Source organism: Theobroma cacao, chromosome 1, assembly GCF_000208745.1.
Source record: "Theobroma cacao cultivar B97-61/B2 chromosome 1, Criollo_cocoa_genome_V2, whole genome shotgun sequence".
NCBI lineage: Eukaryota > Viridiplantae > Streptophyta > Magnoliopsida > Malvales > Malvaceae > Theobroma > Theobroma cacao.
The window spans coordinates 7,216,201-7,231,982 of record NC_030850.1 but is presented as its reverse complement, the minus strand read 5'-3'; the positions used below and the strand labels follow the sequence as shown (position 1 = coordinate 7,231,982).

At 35.5% G+C, this 15,782-nt stretch overlaps 3 protein-coding genes across 3 annotated transcripts; 2 read left to right on the top strand and 1 right to left on the bottom strand.

Moving 5' to 3' along the window:
* LOC18611843 (probable indole-3-pyruvate monooxygenase YUCCA10) lies at positions 5,688–8,040 on the top strand. Its single transcript, XM_018117074.1, has 4 exons — positions 5,688–6,296; positions 6,527–6,760; positions 7,511–7,633; positions 7,750–8,040. Exons 1-4 carry the CDS (start codon positions 5,688–5,690, stop codon positions 8,038–8,040), a joined length of 1,257 nt encoding a protein of 418 aa, XP_017972563.1.
* On the top strand, positions 9,644–13,025 carry LOC18611842 (probable indole-3-pyruvate monooxygenase YUCCA10). The gene is made up of 5 exons (XM_007048299.2): positions 9,644–10,252; positions 10,465–10,698; positions 11,496–11,618; positions 11,735–11,943; positions 12,923–13,025. The coding sequence occupies exons 1-5, from the start codon at positions 9,644–9,646 to the stop codon at positions 13,023–13,025; spliced, it is 1,278 nt and encodes a 425-aa protein (XP_007048361.2).
* LOC18611841 (chitinase 2) lies at positions 13,885–15,009 on the bottom strand. The gene is made up of 2 exons (XM_018117060.1): positions 14,943–15,009; positions 13,885–14,705 (listed from the first exon to the last, which is right to left on the bottom strand). Exons 1-2 carry the CDS (start codon positions 15,007–15,009, stop codon positions 13,885–13,887), a joined length of 888 nt encoding a protein of 295 aa, XP_017972549.1.

Below are 15,782 nucleotides of genomic sequence, written 5' to 3'. Positions count from 1 at the left end.
GAAACACTTTTTCAAGATAGGTACGGAGGTCTGATCCTCTAAATATTTTTCTTTTTCTCAGCAAAGAAAGTAAATGATCCTCTAAATATAAAGAAAAACTTAGAAACAATTTGAACCTACCTGTGTCCAACACTCACTTTTGGAGTACGAGAAACATAGCTCTTTTTATTATTTTGATAAGTTATAAAAGTATTTATTAAATATGGGGTTGCTCAATTTTGTACTTCCTTGGGTTGGAATCAGATCAATTAGTATATCAACGCCGTTCTCCAAAATTTCTTCAATTCTTTAAAGTTTTTTTTTTTTTTTTAATGCTGGAAGTTCTTGTAAAGCCCAACTACTATGTTAAAAGTTTATTAATAAAATAAAAAACATACAAAAATGAGAGGTATATAGACCTAACCTCCGATTTTACAAGAGTATAAAGTAAAAAATTAAAAGGACCTAAAGGTGGTTTTATTTTACATACGTTGTAAGGATAAAAGTCACATTTTTTACAAGAGTTTAAATTGAAATTACAAAAAAAGTAAACTAAGAGTATTACTCCTTTATATTTATTTAAATTTAACATATGGTAAACTATTTTGGTCAAGTCTTGAAATTCCTCATAATTTCCCTTGTGCCACAGTGAAAAGTTGAATATTTTGACGTTCAATTCTTTAAAGCTCGCTTCTTGAGATATTGGAAAAATTGATAGTCATTTTCTTCCATGTCATAGTTCTGATACCATGATGATACATGTTAAGCTTCTCCTTCACAACGACCTTGCCCTCGTTATGCTATTTTGGTGTGTTACGAAGGGAAGTTGGGTTACAAGAAAACCACCTCATTTTACTATAAAAATGTGTTTAATACATAACATCTTATAAGAAATGTGAAAGGAGGATATGAAGAATTTTACGAAGACGAAAGGGAAAGACATGAGATAAATAAAGCTATGCAATCATTTACCAATAGTAAATAATATATAAAATTGTAACCACTGTTCAGGGCAAGAATATTGTTTTAAAAGTCAGAACGTACATGGTTGATGATATGTTTAGAATTTCTCTTTATTTATTCCCATTATCATTTAAGAGATTGTTTTATTTGTTATTCTCTTAAAGACTTTTTATGTTTATTTATTCTTATTACATCAGTTTGGTTATTGGGTTTTGCTTGTTCAATTGAGTATTTGTTATAATAATGTCCCGATACGTAAATTCTTGACAAGCACAGCTAATGCAAATGCTGGCAACAACTTTAATTGTGTGTATCAATTTTTCTATTTAGGGGCATTAATTCCAACCGTTGACTTCTTTTTTCCACATTTAAAATGAATTTTTCAGATGTTTTAACTTATTTTTATTCCATGCAAAGCCAGTAAATTATAACATTAATAGGAAGAAGGTGTTGGTTGAGGATGGTATTGATAGAGAGTTTGATGCCATAGTTTTTGCGACGGGCTATAGAAGCATAGCTAATGAATGGCTCAGGGTAAAATTTTACAAATTCCACTCTTTCTTTTTCCATTTATTTCTCTTAGACAGAAAAGGTTATGAAACCATGTCTAAAAATATGGTAAGGATATTTTCTACAGGATTATGAACATGTTCTCAATGAAAATGGGTTGCCTAAAAATAATTTCCCCATCCATTTGAAGGGAGAAAAGAACCTGTATTGTCAAGGAGTGGATTATTTGGCGTGTCAATGGATGCAAAGGCCATAGCTGAAGACGTTAAGAGAGTTATCAGTGAAAAACTGGGAAAGTGAAAGGCCCTTAGAGGATTTATCTCTGTCACTCTCCTACTGGGATAGAGTAGTTATTATTGGTATTTTCATTCTGGTTTCATGTGTAATGATGAAATTAAACTGTAGTCTATGTGTCATTTTATGTTTAGCTATAAAAGACAGCCTTGTTGTTTCTGCTACTTTCCAAATCCCAGTCGAAATTCAGTATTCCAATTTGTAATGTTTCAAACAGTGTGGTTGTTCCCTTGTTTAATGGTTATCAATTTTTTTTTTTTGTTTAAAGGTGAATATATTACTCATGCAGCAAAGTACAGAGAAGAAAGCCGGTGGATATCCAAGGAGCAGGACTGCTCCTTTCCAGTGGCATGGCTGTCCTTAGAGTCATAAAGATTCCATGGACACCCATTTAGGAAACACCAGAAACAGCAGAACCCCGCCACTAAACATCACTCCCCCATAATACAGAGACAAGAAAGTCACAGCACAGCAGGACATAAAAACTCAAAGGAAAAGACATAGAAAACGTCACTCACATAACACAGAGGGAAGCAGAGAGTTTCCAACTTTGCTCTAAAAGTACCAGAAGCAATTCTTGTTGTCTCAGCACCCCTTCCTTCGCAAGTGTCTGCTTCAGAATTCGCCTCTCTAGGAATCTTGCACACCTCCCACTTGTTGATCTTTCTTTTCAGGTTCTCTATTCGAAGGATCCATTTCCTCACATTCTATAGTGCAGCCTAAGGGTTGTTTATCCAATTAACTACGTTTTCTGAATCCAACTCAACAATCAAAATGTGAGGCAGCACCCATTTAGAAGATGCAAAAAGGAAACTTTGCACTCTTTACTTATAGTACAAATTTTTGAGAAAAAGTGTCCTGATTATGTATTATTACTTTGTAATATTGACATTAGTTTTACTTTTTATTTTTTATTTTTCAAAAATCACAGTAAAATAATAATCAAGTCATCAACACCAAAGTCAACAGTAATAATTAATTCAAAGAAAATTAATGGTTTAACCATTTATATTGAAGTAAATTTTTTAGTACTCATCAAACTTAAGTTTTTAATATTTATTCATTTTTCAGGAATGTACTACTATTTGCTTTTATATATGTATCCAAAGGGTTTTTTTGTTTTAACTTTTGCTTTTTACTATTTGAAACCAAAATGCAATTAAGCAAGGTAACATAAAAAAGAATGGACTGTGATCAATGGTAGTAATCGTCAATCATACCATCACTTATTTTAAGATCAAGAATCTATGCTTATCAATGTATTTCTTAAAGCAAACCAAAAGTAATATTTTACCAAAGAATTGCATTACACGTTTCTGATAAAACTCTTATTCCCTATAATTAGCCTACTCACGCGCACCCACCTTGTCTAAGGAATTTTCACGTTTAACCTTTATAATATTTTCCCCTATGTTATCTATTTCTTTTTCTCTTTTTTCATTCCCTTGCGTATCTCCTCTTGACCACATACAATAATTTTTCCCTTATGGTAAGGAACGTTGCAAGTTTGTCCCTAACTACGCAGAACTGGCTGCCATTAAAGAGGGAATCAGCTTCTTTCTTTCCACTCCATGGTCTAGCAGCCACTCTCTCATTGTAGAAAGTGATTCTCGAAATGCCATCAATTGGGTGAATAACCACAGTTCATTTCCTTGGCGTATGAAGAGAGTATCTAATAGCATTGAAGTTCTCAAACGCGATGTCAAAGCTTTTCTATTCAAGCATATTTTTAGAGAAGATAACAACTTTGCCGATGGTCTGGCCAAAGCAGCTGTTATGCGATTGGGTAAATTCTCTGCAGTTTTTTAATGCTTTGCTTGCCACTGGTTTGACGATAATGATCTATGATGGCTTCCAGTTAATCCCCACCTTTTCCTTTTTTGTATGGATGATGGATATTCATTTTGAGGTTTATATGCATATTCAGGTGGGCATGAATTTTTTCTGGCCTTTTGCTTTTTTCATGTGTTTTGTGGCTGAATTGTGTGGCCATTCAGGACCCAGGGGACTTGATGTTTTTTGTGGCTGATTGTTGTGACCCATTTGGTCTCTTTGTAACAGGGGATTAGCAGCTGAACGGGTTTTCTTTACCCTCTCTGTTTTTTTCTGGCAACCCCCTTGCCAGCTCTTTCAGTGAAATGTTCATGCCCTTCAAAAAAAAAAAAAAAAAAGGCTAATCATNAAAAAGGCTTAATATGTTACATCGATCCCGCCTGCTCCAGTGGCTTTGTTTTCTACCGCTAGCACTGGAGCCTCTTTAGGCGCTCATAGGCAAATTTATGTTCCAGTTCAAGGATTTGAACTGTGAAGCTTTTATAACTATCTCTTACTAATAAAATGGACTTTGTTTGAAAGAAAAAAAAACCACAGAGGCTTAATATAACTCTCTTGTGGTGACCGGAGGTTCTTCTGGGTTGCGGCTTGGATTGCGTCGCTGGAGGTTGGTGTTGGTAGGAGTAGCAAGTGCTTTTTCATGCATGGCACTTGGGAGGTCTCAAATGTCCAAGGTTAGAGTTTTCGCTCTCGGCCCGCTTCATGTTCTTCCTGTGGAGGGAAACGGCTTCCAATTTCGACGATCACTTGAATTTTGATTATGCTAGCTTTGCAGTTGATTTGTTCCCTGGTTAGGCTTTGGTTTTTTGTTTGATTCGGTCTGCTGTGATGCTGGTTATTGTTTCTGAGCATCTGTAGATGCTGATTGTTGTTTCTTCAACAGCCAGTAGTTTTTGCGAGTGGCAACTCTGTTTTGTCTGTACAGACTTTCTCCCAAACCGGGTTTCAATGCCATAGCATCCGGGCTATGGATAATAAAATCACTTTTCAAAAAAATAAGAATGAACAGCCATACATTATCGTCTAAATATCTGTAGAAAGTGTGTCTTAACATACAATAAGGTGGCAGGATTCAAAAAGATTGATATATACATGGCAACTGTGATATTGGAAAATCAACTAATATTAAGAGAAAGGTAGAATTTTGTGTGTGTTTTTTTTAAAAAAAAGCAATTTTATTAACATTCCAGCCAATATGCCATCAGAAGTCTCTAAATAAGACTTCTGTTAGCATATAAACATTTGGCCTATGCGAGGAAAACCCTGTACAATTACATAGACGTAACCGCTCACTTAGTCGTCGTCATCAACGGTTTTTCATCCCTAGAATGATCCAGTCACTAGACAGAACAAGCTCTCCACACTTTTTGCCAAAAAAGCTCAACAACCTATATACACAAAAAACAGAAGAAAGAAACCCTCTTCACAACCCCTAACGATCAATGGCCAGCAACAAAACAAGACATACCAGCCTCAGTTCAACAGTTGTCAGCAACGAACAAAACAAACATGAACAAAAATACTCAAAATAAGAAAGATCGAACTCGAAAGGCAAAAACAGAATTAGTGAAGATCCATGAGACCCAACAGCAACGCGTCTCTCACAAACGCATCCAATACTCCAAACCGACACCCAAGCATCCATGCCAACATCAACAAACATCCTTCAAAGCAACCATCTTTTCAAGTAATAACAAACTCAAGAGGATCCAGCAAAGGAGAACCAGCACCAAAAACGGTCCATCTCAACCATCATCAGGCCACAAGAAACGTCCATACAAAAAAACTCATACTATAATCGATACTTCACATGTCCTTTAGCAAAGTCTCAACCACATCCATCGTTACCGTAACATCCAGCAACAAGAATCCCTGTAAAAAACCTCCACCCAACAACAAGCCAATGCATGCCACATGAAAATCAAACGCATCCAACTCAAAACAGAGCAACAGAGCAACAGAAGCAACAACACTTCATCTCCCAAGGACAAGTCCAAAAGAGCACGACCCGCCTAGATTTTCATTATAAATTGTGCTACTGGTTATTTAACAAAGACATCTCATCATATCACCCCCAAGAGTTTCTTTGAGATTCCAAAGAAGAAGATATGGAGAATGTTGTAGTGATTGTTGGAGCTGGACCTTCTGGCCTTGCAACCTCTGCATGCCTATCAGCTCATTCCATTCCCCATGTCATCCTTGAAAGAGAAGATATTTATGCTTCTCTTTGGAAGAAAAGAGCTTACGATCGCGTGAAACTCCATTTAGCCAAAGAATTTTGTTCGCTTCCGTACATGCCTCACCCAGCCGATAGTCCTACCTATATACCAAAAGACATTTTTTTAAAGTACCTGGATGAATATGTTTCAACCTTCAACATCCAACCTCAATATCATCGATCTGTTGAATCGGCTTGTTATGATGAAGTTGATGGGAAATGGAGAATCGAAGCAAGGAACATGCAATCAGGGGATGTGGAAGTTTATGTTGCTGAGTTCTTGGTGATTGCTTCTGGTGAAAATAGCGCCAAGTACATTCCTGACCTTCCAGGGTTGGATAGCTTCAAGGGAGAAATGATCCATTCTAACGAGTATAAATCTGGTTCCAAGTATGCAAACAAGGATGTTTTGGTCGTAGGATGCGGTAATTCGGGCATGGAGATATCTTATGACCTTTCAACTTTTGGAGCTCAGACTTCAATTGTTATCAGAAATCCCGTAAGACCCTCCCTCTCCCTGTCTCTATCTCTTGCATGCATAGGGAAGTTGGCTGTTGCTTTAATATTAGCATCAAACAAATCGACATTTAGATATGCGATTTTTCTTATTGTTTTTGTGCTTTCATTTTTTTTTCCTCAAATGTTTTATAATATCTTCATTTAACGATTCCTAAATTTGATTTGGAAAAGAAAAAAAAATCTATCTCAAGCCTGGCTCTTCTTTTGTAGTTTCATGTGGTAAGCAAAGAAATAGTGCGGCTAGGGATGATATTCTCCAAGTATCTGCCCGTTTTTGTAGTGGATTTCATGGTGTTAATGATGGCGAATATAAAGTATGGAGATCTATACAAGTATGAAATCCGTCGACCTAACCAAGGTCCTTTCCATCTCAAAGCCACGGCAGGAAGAGCTCCTGTAATTGATGTTGGGTCTGTCGACAAGATCAAGTCGAAAGCAATAAAGGTGAATAAAATCAAATTAATGCCAATGCTTGGGTTTCTTGTTCTTTCTTTTTGCTCTCATTTTTACCCTTTTTTTTTCTTAATTCATAATCATAAGTTGATTATAAATTATATATTTTATCTCTCTACTAGAGATTATTTAGCTATGAGCTAGAAGGGTTTTTTTTTGTCATTAGCATTTAATTAAGTATTATTACCTTAAACACTATCCACATGTGAAATGAATTTATTTCATTGACTTCTTTATGAATTTATTAAATTCTACCACTAATTTATAAGGAAAAAAAACTCTTTTAATTAAATTATTTGTCTATCATGATAGGCTACGCATATGGTCGGCAAGTAGTAGGCTTTTTTTCATAAGCATTTAATTAGTTATAATTCTCCCACTCGTCTATCATATTAGAACATTCAAACACGTGACATGCCTTTTAAATTTGATTACTAAATTTTTAAATTCTGCGGCTTGATTTATAGGAGAAAACCTTTTAATTAGTTAAGTACTTTGTTCTTCAGTATGGTAGGCTAAACTTTATTATATTTCCCGAGCAAGAATCAAATTGTGTTCCTATATAAGAAATGCGATTAATGTGTTTTTTTTCCCTTCCACAAAAGAAATGCAATCGCCAATTGGCTCTAATTGGAGATGGATTTGAATTGGCAGATCACTTGGAAATATTATTAAATTAAAGTTAATTAATTAGCTCCAATCTTATATTCTCATGCTCTTTATTTCTGCCATGGTCGATAGGTTGTTCCAGGGATATCTCGCATTAACGGAAAGAAGGTGTTGTTTGAGGATGGTGCTGAGAGAGAGTTTGATGCAATCGTTTTTGCAACTGGCTATAGAAGCATAGCTAATGAATGGCTCAAGGCAAAATTTTACAAATTCCACTCTTTCTTTTTCCATTTCTTTTCCCTTAGACAGAAAAGATTATGAAACCATGTGCTTTAATAGACTGAAAAATATGGTATTGATGTTTTGTACAGGATTATGAACATGTTCTCAATGAAACTGGGTTGCCTAAAAATAATTTCCCACACCATTGGAAGGGAGAAAAGAACCTGCATTGCTGTGGATTGTCAAGGAGGGGACTATTTGGCTTGTCAATGGATGCAAAGGCCATAGCTAAAGAAATTAATAGAGTGATCAATGAAAAAAATGGAAAAATGAAAGGGTCACGGAGGATTTCATCTCTGATACTCTGTCCCTGGGTTAGGGTACTTATCATTTGTTTTTCCTTTCTAGTTTCATGTGTCATGGTGAAATATGTAGTCTAAGTGTAATTTTATATTTAACAATTTACTCAAAAACAGCCTTGCTGCGTGTGCTAGTTAAGTTTCCAAACCCCTTCTTTTTTCTTTTTTTTTTCATTTTCAGTCAAACATTGATTTTATTCGTATCAAAGCAGATGCATTTTCTGGTTAGAACAACCAGAAGCAACGAAATGCGGTGTATGTTGCATTCCTACCGCCACATAATACAGGCATTACAAGCCCAGAATACAACGAAACGGGTTCAAACCAAGACAAACATCTCCCGATCGTTCACATCCCAGGCAGATAAAAACGTTATATAAGTTATACAGAGTAACATAAGAAAATAGAGAAAATAAAATCAGCTCACCAACCAATGGGATAGGTGAACAAGGGAGGCAAATAAGTAATGAAGCAAAGATTTTGTCCGAAGGAGGAGTTAAATTCGGCCTTGGCAACGTTTTGCTTCCACATTCTTCTTCAAAGAAACACACTAAAGCTTCCCGCCAATGACTCCAGCAAGCTTAATTCCAGATTGAGAATTATTCTTCAACATTGTTCATGGTTTTTCTGTGAAAATGAAGTGATCTGCTAACGTTTTCCCATTTGCATTAATACACATCTAGCCCATATACATTTATTCTCCTTAGCTGTAACTTCCTAATATCTATGCACAACTCAAGTCCCCTCGCACTTTCCCGCCATCCCTCTTAGTTCTTACTGCAAACTTTCTACTCATCACTCCAAATTCATACTTCGACACTCGCACTAGGGTTGACTTTACTCCTCCATGCCACTACTCTCCATTTCAGTCAATAGCTTGCTTGCCACCTGACCCTGTACTGCAGAGGCTTGCCACCTGAATCTGTATTGCAGAGGCGGAGAGAGGCTATTGGGGCTCTCTCCAAAGTTTTAAAATTTTATAATTTTCCATTATTTTTTTTTAAATTTTATAATTTTGTTCTTATTTTTTAAAAATATATTATAATTTTACCCTTACAAACGTTGAACTTTTAGTATTATCTATTTCTTTTTTTATTTATTTTCTTTCTATTTTTCCTTTTTATCAAAAACATCAGTATGATCCCCACATTTTTTTCCCGCTTCCAAATAAAGTTCATTTTATCATTGAAAGATTACAGTGAACGGCTAGTCCTTTCGGCAAAGAGCCCAAGAGTTGCCTATGCAAGTAAAATGCATTCATCTGAGTTGAAATCAATAAAATACAGTCCAAATACAATCGTATATCATTCCCAGTTGACCACATACATTAATTTTATATGGTAAGAAAAGTTAGTAAATTTGTCCCAATAAAGAGGCTTAATATGTATATGTTAAGAATGGGAGAGATATATAAAAAGTGAGCACTAACATCCAATGAGATAGTAAGATTCAAAAAACACTTATAAATGGCATCTGCAATAATGGAAAATCAATTAAAACTAAGAATCCAGGTATAAAGAAATGCAGATTTTCTGTCATTACTCATTCCATATATGAAAACCCTACAATTCATTATAAATTGTGATTCTTCACTACTACAAATCATTTCACTATAAATTGTGATTCTTAACTACTATTCATCATTTCACCCCCAAGAGATTCTTTGAGATACCAAAGAAAAGATATGGAGAATATGGTTGTGATTGTTGGAGCTGGACCTTCAGGCCTTGCAACTTCTGTATGCCTATCAGCTCACTCCATTCCCCATGCAATCCTTGAAAGAGAAGATATTTATGCTTCTCTTTGGAAGAAAAGAGCTTATGATCGCTTGAAACTCCATTTAGCCAAAGAATTTTGTTCACTTCCGTACATGCCTCACTCAGCCGATAGCCCCACTTATATACCAAAAGACATGTTTGTTGAGTACCTGGATGAATATGTTTCAACCTTTAACATCCAACCTCAATATCATCGATCTGTTGAATCGGCTTGTTATGATGAAGTTGATGGAAAATGGAGAATCGAAGCGAGGAACATGCAATCAGGGGATGTGGAAGTTTATGTTGCTGAGTTCTTGGTGATTGCATCAGGCGAAAACAGTGCCAAGTACATTCCTGACCTTCCAGGGTTGGATAGCTTCAAGGGAGAAATGATCCATTCTAACGAGTATAAATCTGGTTCCAAGTATGAAAACAAGGATGTTTTGGTCGTAGGATGCGGTAACTCGGGTATGGAGATATCTTATGACCTTTTAACTTTTGAAGCTCAGACTTCAATTGTTATCCGAAATCCTGTAAGACCCTCCCCCTCCCTGTCTTCATCTCTAGCATGCAAAGCGATGTTGTCTGCTTCTCTACTATTAGCAATAAACAAATCGACACCGAGACATGCAATTTTAATTATTATTGATGTGCTTTCATGTTTTTTCCTCAAAGGTTATCTAATGATCCTTAAATTTGATTTCGAAAAGAAAAAATTATCTTAAATCTGGCTCTTCTTTTGCAGTTTCATGTGGTAAGCAAAGATATGGTGCGGCTAGGGATGATAATCTCCAAGTATCTGCCCCTTTTTGTGGTGGATTTCATGGTGTTACTAATGGCAAATATAAAGTATGGCGACCTATCCAAGTACGGAATCCGTCGACCGAAGGAAGGTCCTTTCTATCTCAAAGCAACAGCAGGAAGAGCTCCAGTAATTGATGTTGGAACTGTTGACAAGATCAAGTCTAAAGAGATAAAGGTCAATAAAATCGAATTCTTATTAATGCCAATATTGTGTTTCTTCTTTTCTATTTTCTCTCCGTTTTACATTTTTTTTGTTGCTTAATTCATAAGCATAAAATGATTATAAACTATATATTTTATCTGTTGCTAGAGATTTTTAATTACCTATGAGCTAATAGATTTTTTTTCGTCATAAGCATTTAATTTAGTATTATTTCCTTATAAGTTATTGACAATATTTAAACGTGTGAAATGCATTTATTTAATCAACTAGTTTATGAGATTATTAAATTCTGTCGTCAATTTAGAGAATAAAACCCTTCTAATTAAGTACTTTATTTATCTATCATGATAGGCTACACTTCATATTATCTATGAACTAGCAAAATTTTATTTATAAGCATTTAATTAATTATGATTCTCTCACGTGCTAGTAATACTGTAACATTTAAACGCGTAACATGTATTTAAATTTTTTATGTATTTTTTGGATTCTACCCTCAGAAATTTATAAGATAAAAATCTTTTAATTAGTTAGGTACTTTGTTTACCTGTCATCTTTTATGGTAGGCTGAACTTTATCATTTGTAGCGAGCAAAAATCAATTCGTGTTCTTATTACTTCAAATTATTAAAATATGGAGTCAAAATCCATGTAATTAAGGTGTTTTTTCCCCGTCACATAAGAAATGCAATCGCTAATTGGAGATGGATTTGATACTGGCAGATCACTTGGAAACATTATTAAATTAAAGTCGATAAATTAGCTCCAATTATATATTCTCATGCTCTTTATTTCTGTCGTGCTCGATAGGTTGTTCCAGGGATATCTAGCATTAACGGGAAGAAGGTGTTGTTTGAGGATGGTGCTGAGAGAGAGTTTGATGCAATAGTTTTTGCAACTGGCTATAGAAGCATAGCTAATGAATGGCTCAAGGCAAAATTTTACAAATTCCACTCTTTCTTTTTCCATTTCTTTTCCCTTAGACAGAAAAGATTATGAAACCATGTGCTTTAATAGACTGAAAAATATGGTATTGATGTTTTGTACAGGATTATGAACATGTTCTCAATGAAACTGGGTTGCCTAAAAATAATTTTCCACACCACTGGAAGGGCGAAAAGAACCTGTATTGTTGTGGATTGTCAAGGAGGGGACTGTTTGGCGTGTCAATGGATGCAAAGGCCATAGCTGAAGACATTAAGAGAGTAATCGATGAAAAAAATGGAAAAGAGAAAGGTCCTCGGAAGATTTTATCTCTGTTACCCTATTGCTAGGATAGAGTAGGTATTATTGGTATTTCCATTCTCCTTTCATGTGTCATTGTGAAAAACGTAGTCTAAGCTTCATTTTATATTTAGCAATTTACTCTAAAGACAGGCTTGTTGATTGTGCTAGTTTTCGAACCGTTGTTGGGGTTCATTTTTCCAATTTGTAATGTTTCGAATAGTGTCTGTTTTGTTGCTTGGTTTAATGAATTTCATTTTAATATTCTCCTACTTTTCTCTTTTCAGTTATACAAATTTTTTTAAAATATATATATATCTTTTTTTTTGGAAATAAATTATTTATATTGAAATCAAGGGTCCCTGTAAAATAAAAAAAATTCTTCCAAAGAGAACCCCTATTTGCCATAAAGTCTGCTAAGACATTCCCTTCCCTGTTTACATGTCTTATATGAACATCCCATTGTCTTTGAAGAAGCATCTTGATGGAGTTTATAAGGTCTGAGTTGACACATGGATTCATTAACTGTGAAGAAATGGCATTAACCACAAACAGGCTATCAATTTGTAGATCAATCTTGCCGAATCCCAACTCCCATGCCAACCTCAATCCTTTATATGCACCCCAAAATTCCACGTGATATGCAATGCATCTATCTAGTTTTATTGCCAAGCCACCTAGCCATTCCCTTTTTGAATTTCTTATGCTTCCTCCTGCTGCTGCCTGATCTAAATTTCTTTTATGTGCAATTACCTTTGTTCTGACATGAGTTTTATCATTTATTTTTTATTCTTTTAATATGTAATGAAGTAATAACCAAAACAACAACATAAAAATCAAAAGTAATTATTAATTCGAATAAAATTGATGATTTCACCATTTATATTGAAGTAAAATCATAATTTCTTTTCTCTCATGTGGTGACTGGAGGTTGGTTATGGGCCTCATGGCTTCCGTCTTTTTTGAGGAGATGATTGCTTGAGCTGGCTGTTTGTTCGTGGTTTTCTGCTCAGGTTCTTCAAGGTTGCCGCTCAGATTGTGTTGCTGGAGGTTGGTGTTGGTAGGAGTAGCAAATGCTCTTTCATGCATGGCACTTGGGAGATCTTAAATGTCTAAGGTTTGAGTTTTCGAGATCGGCTTCATGTTCTTGCTGTGGAGGGAAGCGGCTTCCAATTTCGGCGATCACTTGATTTTTGATTATACTAGCTTTGCAGTTGATTTGTTCCCCGGTTAGGCTTTGGTTTTTTGTTTGATTCAGTCGGTTGTGATGCTTGTTTATGTTTCTGATCATCTACCGATATTGATTGTTGTTTTTTTTTTTAAAAAAAAAGCGAATTTTATTTTTTTATCATCAATAATATCATAACAAGTATTTAATTTAATTGATAAAGGACTTTTGAGGGTAAAATAACTGTACAATTGCAAAAGTTACATTGCACATCCAACACAGGCAGCACACAAAAGCAGCAAAGGATCCTAAGCAAGGCCAACCAAAAGCCAAGGATCCTACACAGGATATCAAACAAATAACTAAACCGGGTTCTTTAACAGCCACGAGTAGCAACTCTGTTTTGTATGTACAGACTTTCTCCCCAAACCGGCTTTCAATGTCATCAGAGTCTCGTCAATCAGGCGGGAGATTTCACATAGCATTCCGGCTATGAATAATAAAATCACTTTTCAAAAAAAAAAAATCATAATTTCTTTAGTACTGATAAAAATTCAATTTAGCAAGGTAACCTAAAAAAATGGGTTGTAAATAGTACAGATAGTCAATCATAGCATCACATTTTGAGATCAAGAAATATGATTATCAATTCATTTCTTAAACCGGACCAAAAGTAACTATTTACCAAAGAATTGAATATTATTTATCTGATAAAATTCATCTTCATTACAGCAATACGTACACATTATAACTCACCTGTGGCCAAATTTGTTTTAACTTACTCCAGGTAAAATTTGCGCAGCAACATCATACGCTAGTAGAATTTAACAAGAAATCTTGTGATTTCCTCTCATAGTAATAGTCATTGGAGGAAGAAGCATCCGCTGAGAAGATCATAACTCCATTAACAGTAAACTCATTTGCCTCCAAAAGGCTCAAGGCATCAAAAAATGCATCACCTTGAATCCCCCTCCCATTGACTTCGTAGCTGGGCAACAACTTATCCTTATCGAATTGTTCAGCTCGAAGCTCGAAAGCTTCCAAGTACCCTTTTGGTTTCCTAACCTTATCAGTGTAGAACTGATAGTTGACAAAGTCAATTACATCTCCATATTTCTCAAACAGCTCAATGTAGGGTGTAGTTGTAGTGTGAAACGGAGCAATGGTGGCTATAGAAATGACACTTTGGTTCTTCAGGAGGGTGATGAGTTCACCTATGCAATAAGCAAAAGTTGAATTACGTTTCGGGAAGTTTTCATAGTCGATGTCAACGCCATCGAGATGATATTCTTCAGCTGTTGATTTCAATGATGAAAAGGCATTAGATATCCATAGCTGGATGTTGACAGGGTTGTACCAGCGGAGGACTTTATCGCCTAAGCTCCATCCGGAAAGGCTGGCCATGACTTTCACATTGGGGTGCTGCTTCTTGATTGCTGCAACGGATTCTGGGGTTAATGTGTCTGCCCAATATGTTGAGAATTTGCCATTCTGGGCATTGCCAGAGGGATCAGCATCAACAGCAAAACTAAGTATGAAGTGGAAATCAATTCCATCTTCAATTGGAACAGGATCAAATCTAACAGGAACGCCAGTGGCTCCAATGTACTCCATCATCACCTTGCCATCTGAACCATATTACACAATAGATTAAGAACGTGCTGGGAAACCAATGGACTGTTAAAAATTTTAAAGTATGTTCATATGTATATTACAATATTTAGTTGGCATTATGACTAGAATTTGTAGACAAGCACTGGTATTTTTCTTTTCTTTTTTTGTTAGTCTGAAGTTAAGATCTGAGAGGGAAAAAAGTTATATAAGGATCTCCTGCATATAGAACCAGATGCCCATTAGATACGTACCACAAAATTGTTCTGAGAAGAACAGAATTCTGAAAACAAGGAAAAGAAAGAGCTGAAACTTTAACATCTTTCTGGTGGATGGAAAGAGGGAAACTTTAGTTTAATTAGCTTGTATATATAATTTCTTTTAGGGGCTGATTTTTCCGGCATAAATCATTTGAGCACTCTACTAGGAAAATTGGACAAAACAATGTTGATCCTTGACAGTTGTGACAGACCGAGTCTCAGGCTAGTGCTGCTTGCAGCATATTTCTGGCCGCCCTGTTATTTTATTGATATGTAGCTACATGGAACCAAAGGTAGTCGTTCAGAGAATTAGACGTGTGCATAATAACAAATGCAATTATATGTATTGCATAAACTATAGGCTGACTTCTCAAAGGAAAAGGAAAAGTATAGGTTGACAAAGAATTTGTCTGAAAACACAAAGATTTGTTTTTCTGGCTGATATTCCTAATTAGCTTAGCTTATTCAATCGATATCCCTCTAACTAAAATAGTAATTTAGAGCCTAAAATATCAGCAAATTACACAAAGTCGTCTCACTTTGGCTGCTTCCGTACTCCATCCTCCTTGGGAAAATGATGATGGAAAGAAACATCTACTATCAAAGACTGTTAAAATCTTGACATATTTGGCACCATCGATACGTACGGTTGCAGGCTTTCTTAGAAAAAATCAATACCTAGAGAAAAGGACAGAATTTTTGTCGGAGGGGTTAAGCCAAGTCCAAGTTAATTTGAGCAAAAGGTCGGCAAGAGAAGAAGTGTTCCAGCTATACCAAAAAAAGGCTTCATCACCTTCTACTTGTCCTTTTTTGTGTTTTTTGTCTTCTCAATCA

Excerpts from the sequence above, each read along its gene's own strand:
- LOC18611843 (XM_018117074.1), top strand. The coding sequence starts at position 5,688 with ATGGAGAATGTTGTAGTGATTGTTGGAGCTGGACCTTCTGGCCTTGCA. Across the intron at positions 6,297-6,526 it reads CAATTGTTATCAGAAATCCC|TTTCATGTGGTAAGCAAAGA; the intron begins GTAAGACCCTCC and ends CTTCTTTTGTAG. Across the intron at positions 6,761-7,510 it reads TCAAGTCGAAAGCAATAAAG|GTTGTTCCAGGGATATCTCG; the intron begins GTGAATAAAATC and ends CATGGTCGATAG.
- LOC18611842 (XM_007048299.2), top strand. The coding sequence starts at position 9,644 with ATGGAGAATATGGTTGTGATTGTTGGAGCTGGACCTTCAGGCCTTGCA. Across the intron at positions 10,699-11,495 it reads TCAAGTCTAAAGAGATAAAG|GTTGTTCCAGGGATATCTAG; the intron begins GTCAATAAAATC and ends CGTGCTCGATAG. Across the intron at positions 11,944-12,922 it reads CCTCGGAAGATTTTATCTCT|GTTCTTCAAGGTTGCCGCTC; the intron begins GTTACCCTATTG and ends TTTTCTGCTCAG.
- LOC18611841 (XM_018117060.1), bottom strand. The coding sequence starts at position 15,009 with ATGTTAAAGTTTCAGCTCTTTCTTTTCCTTGTTTTCAGAATTCTGTTC. Across the intron at positions 14,706-14,942 it reads CTTCTCAGAACAATTTTGTG|ATGGCAAGGTGATGATGGAG; the intron begins GTACGTATCTAA and ends AATATGGTTCAG.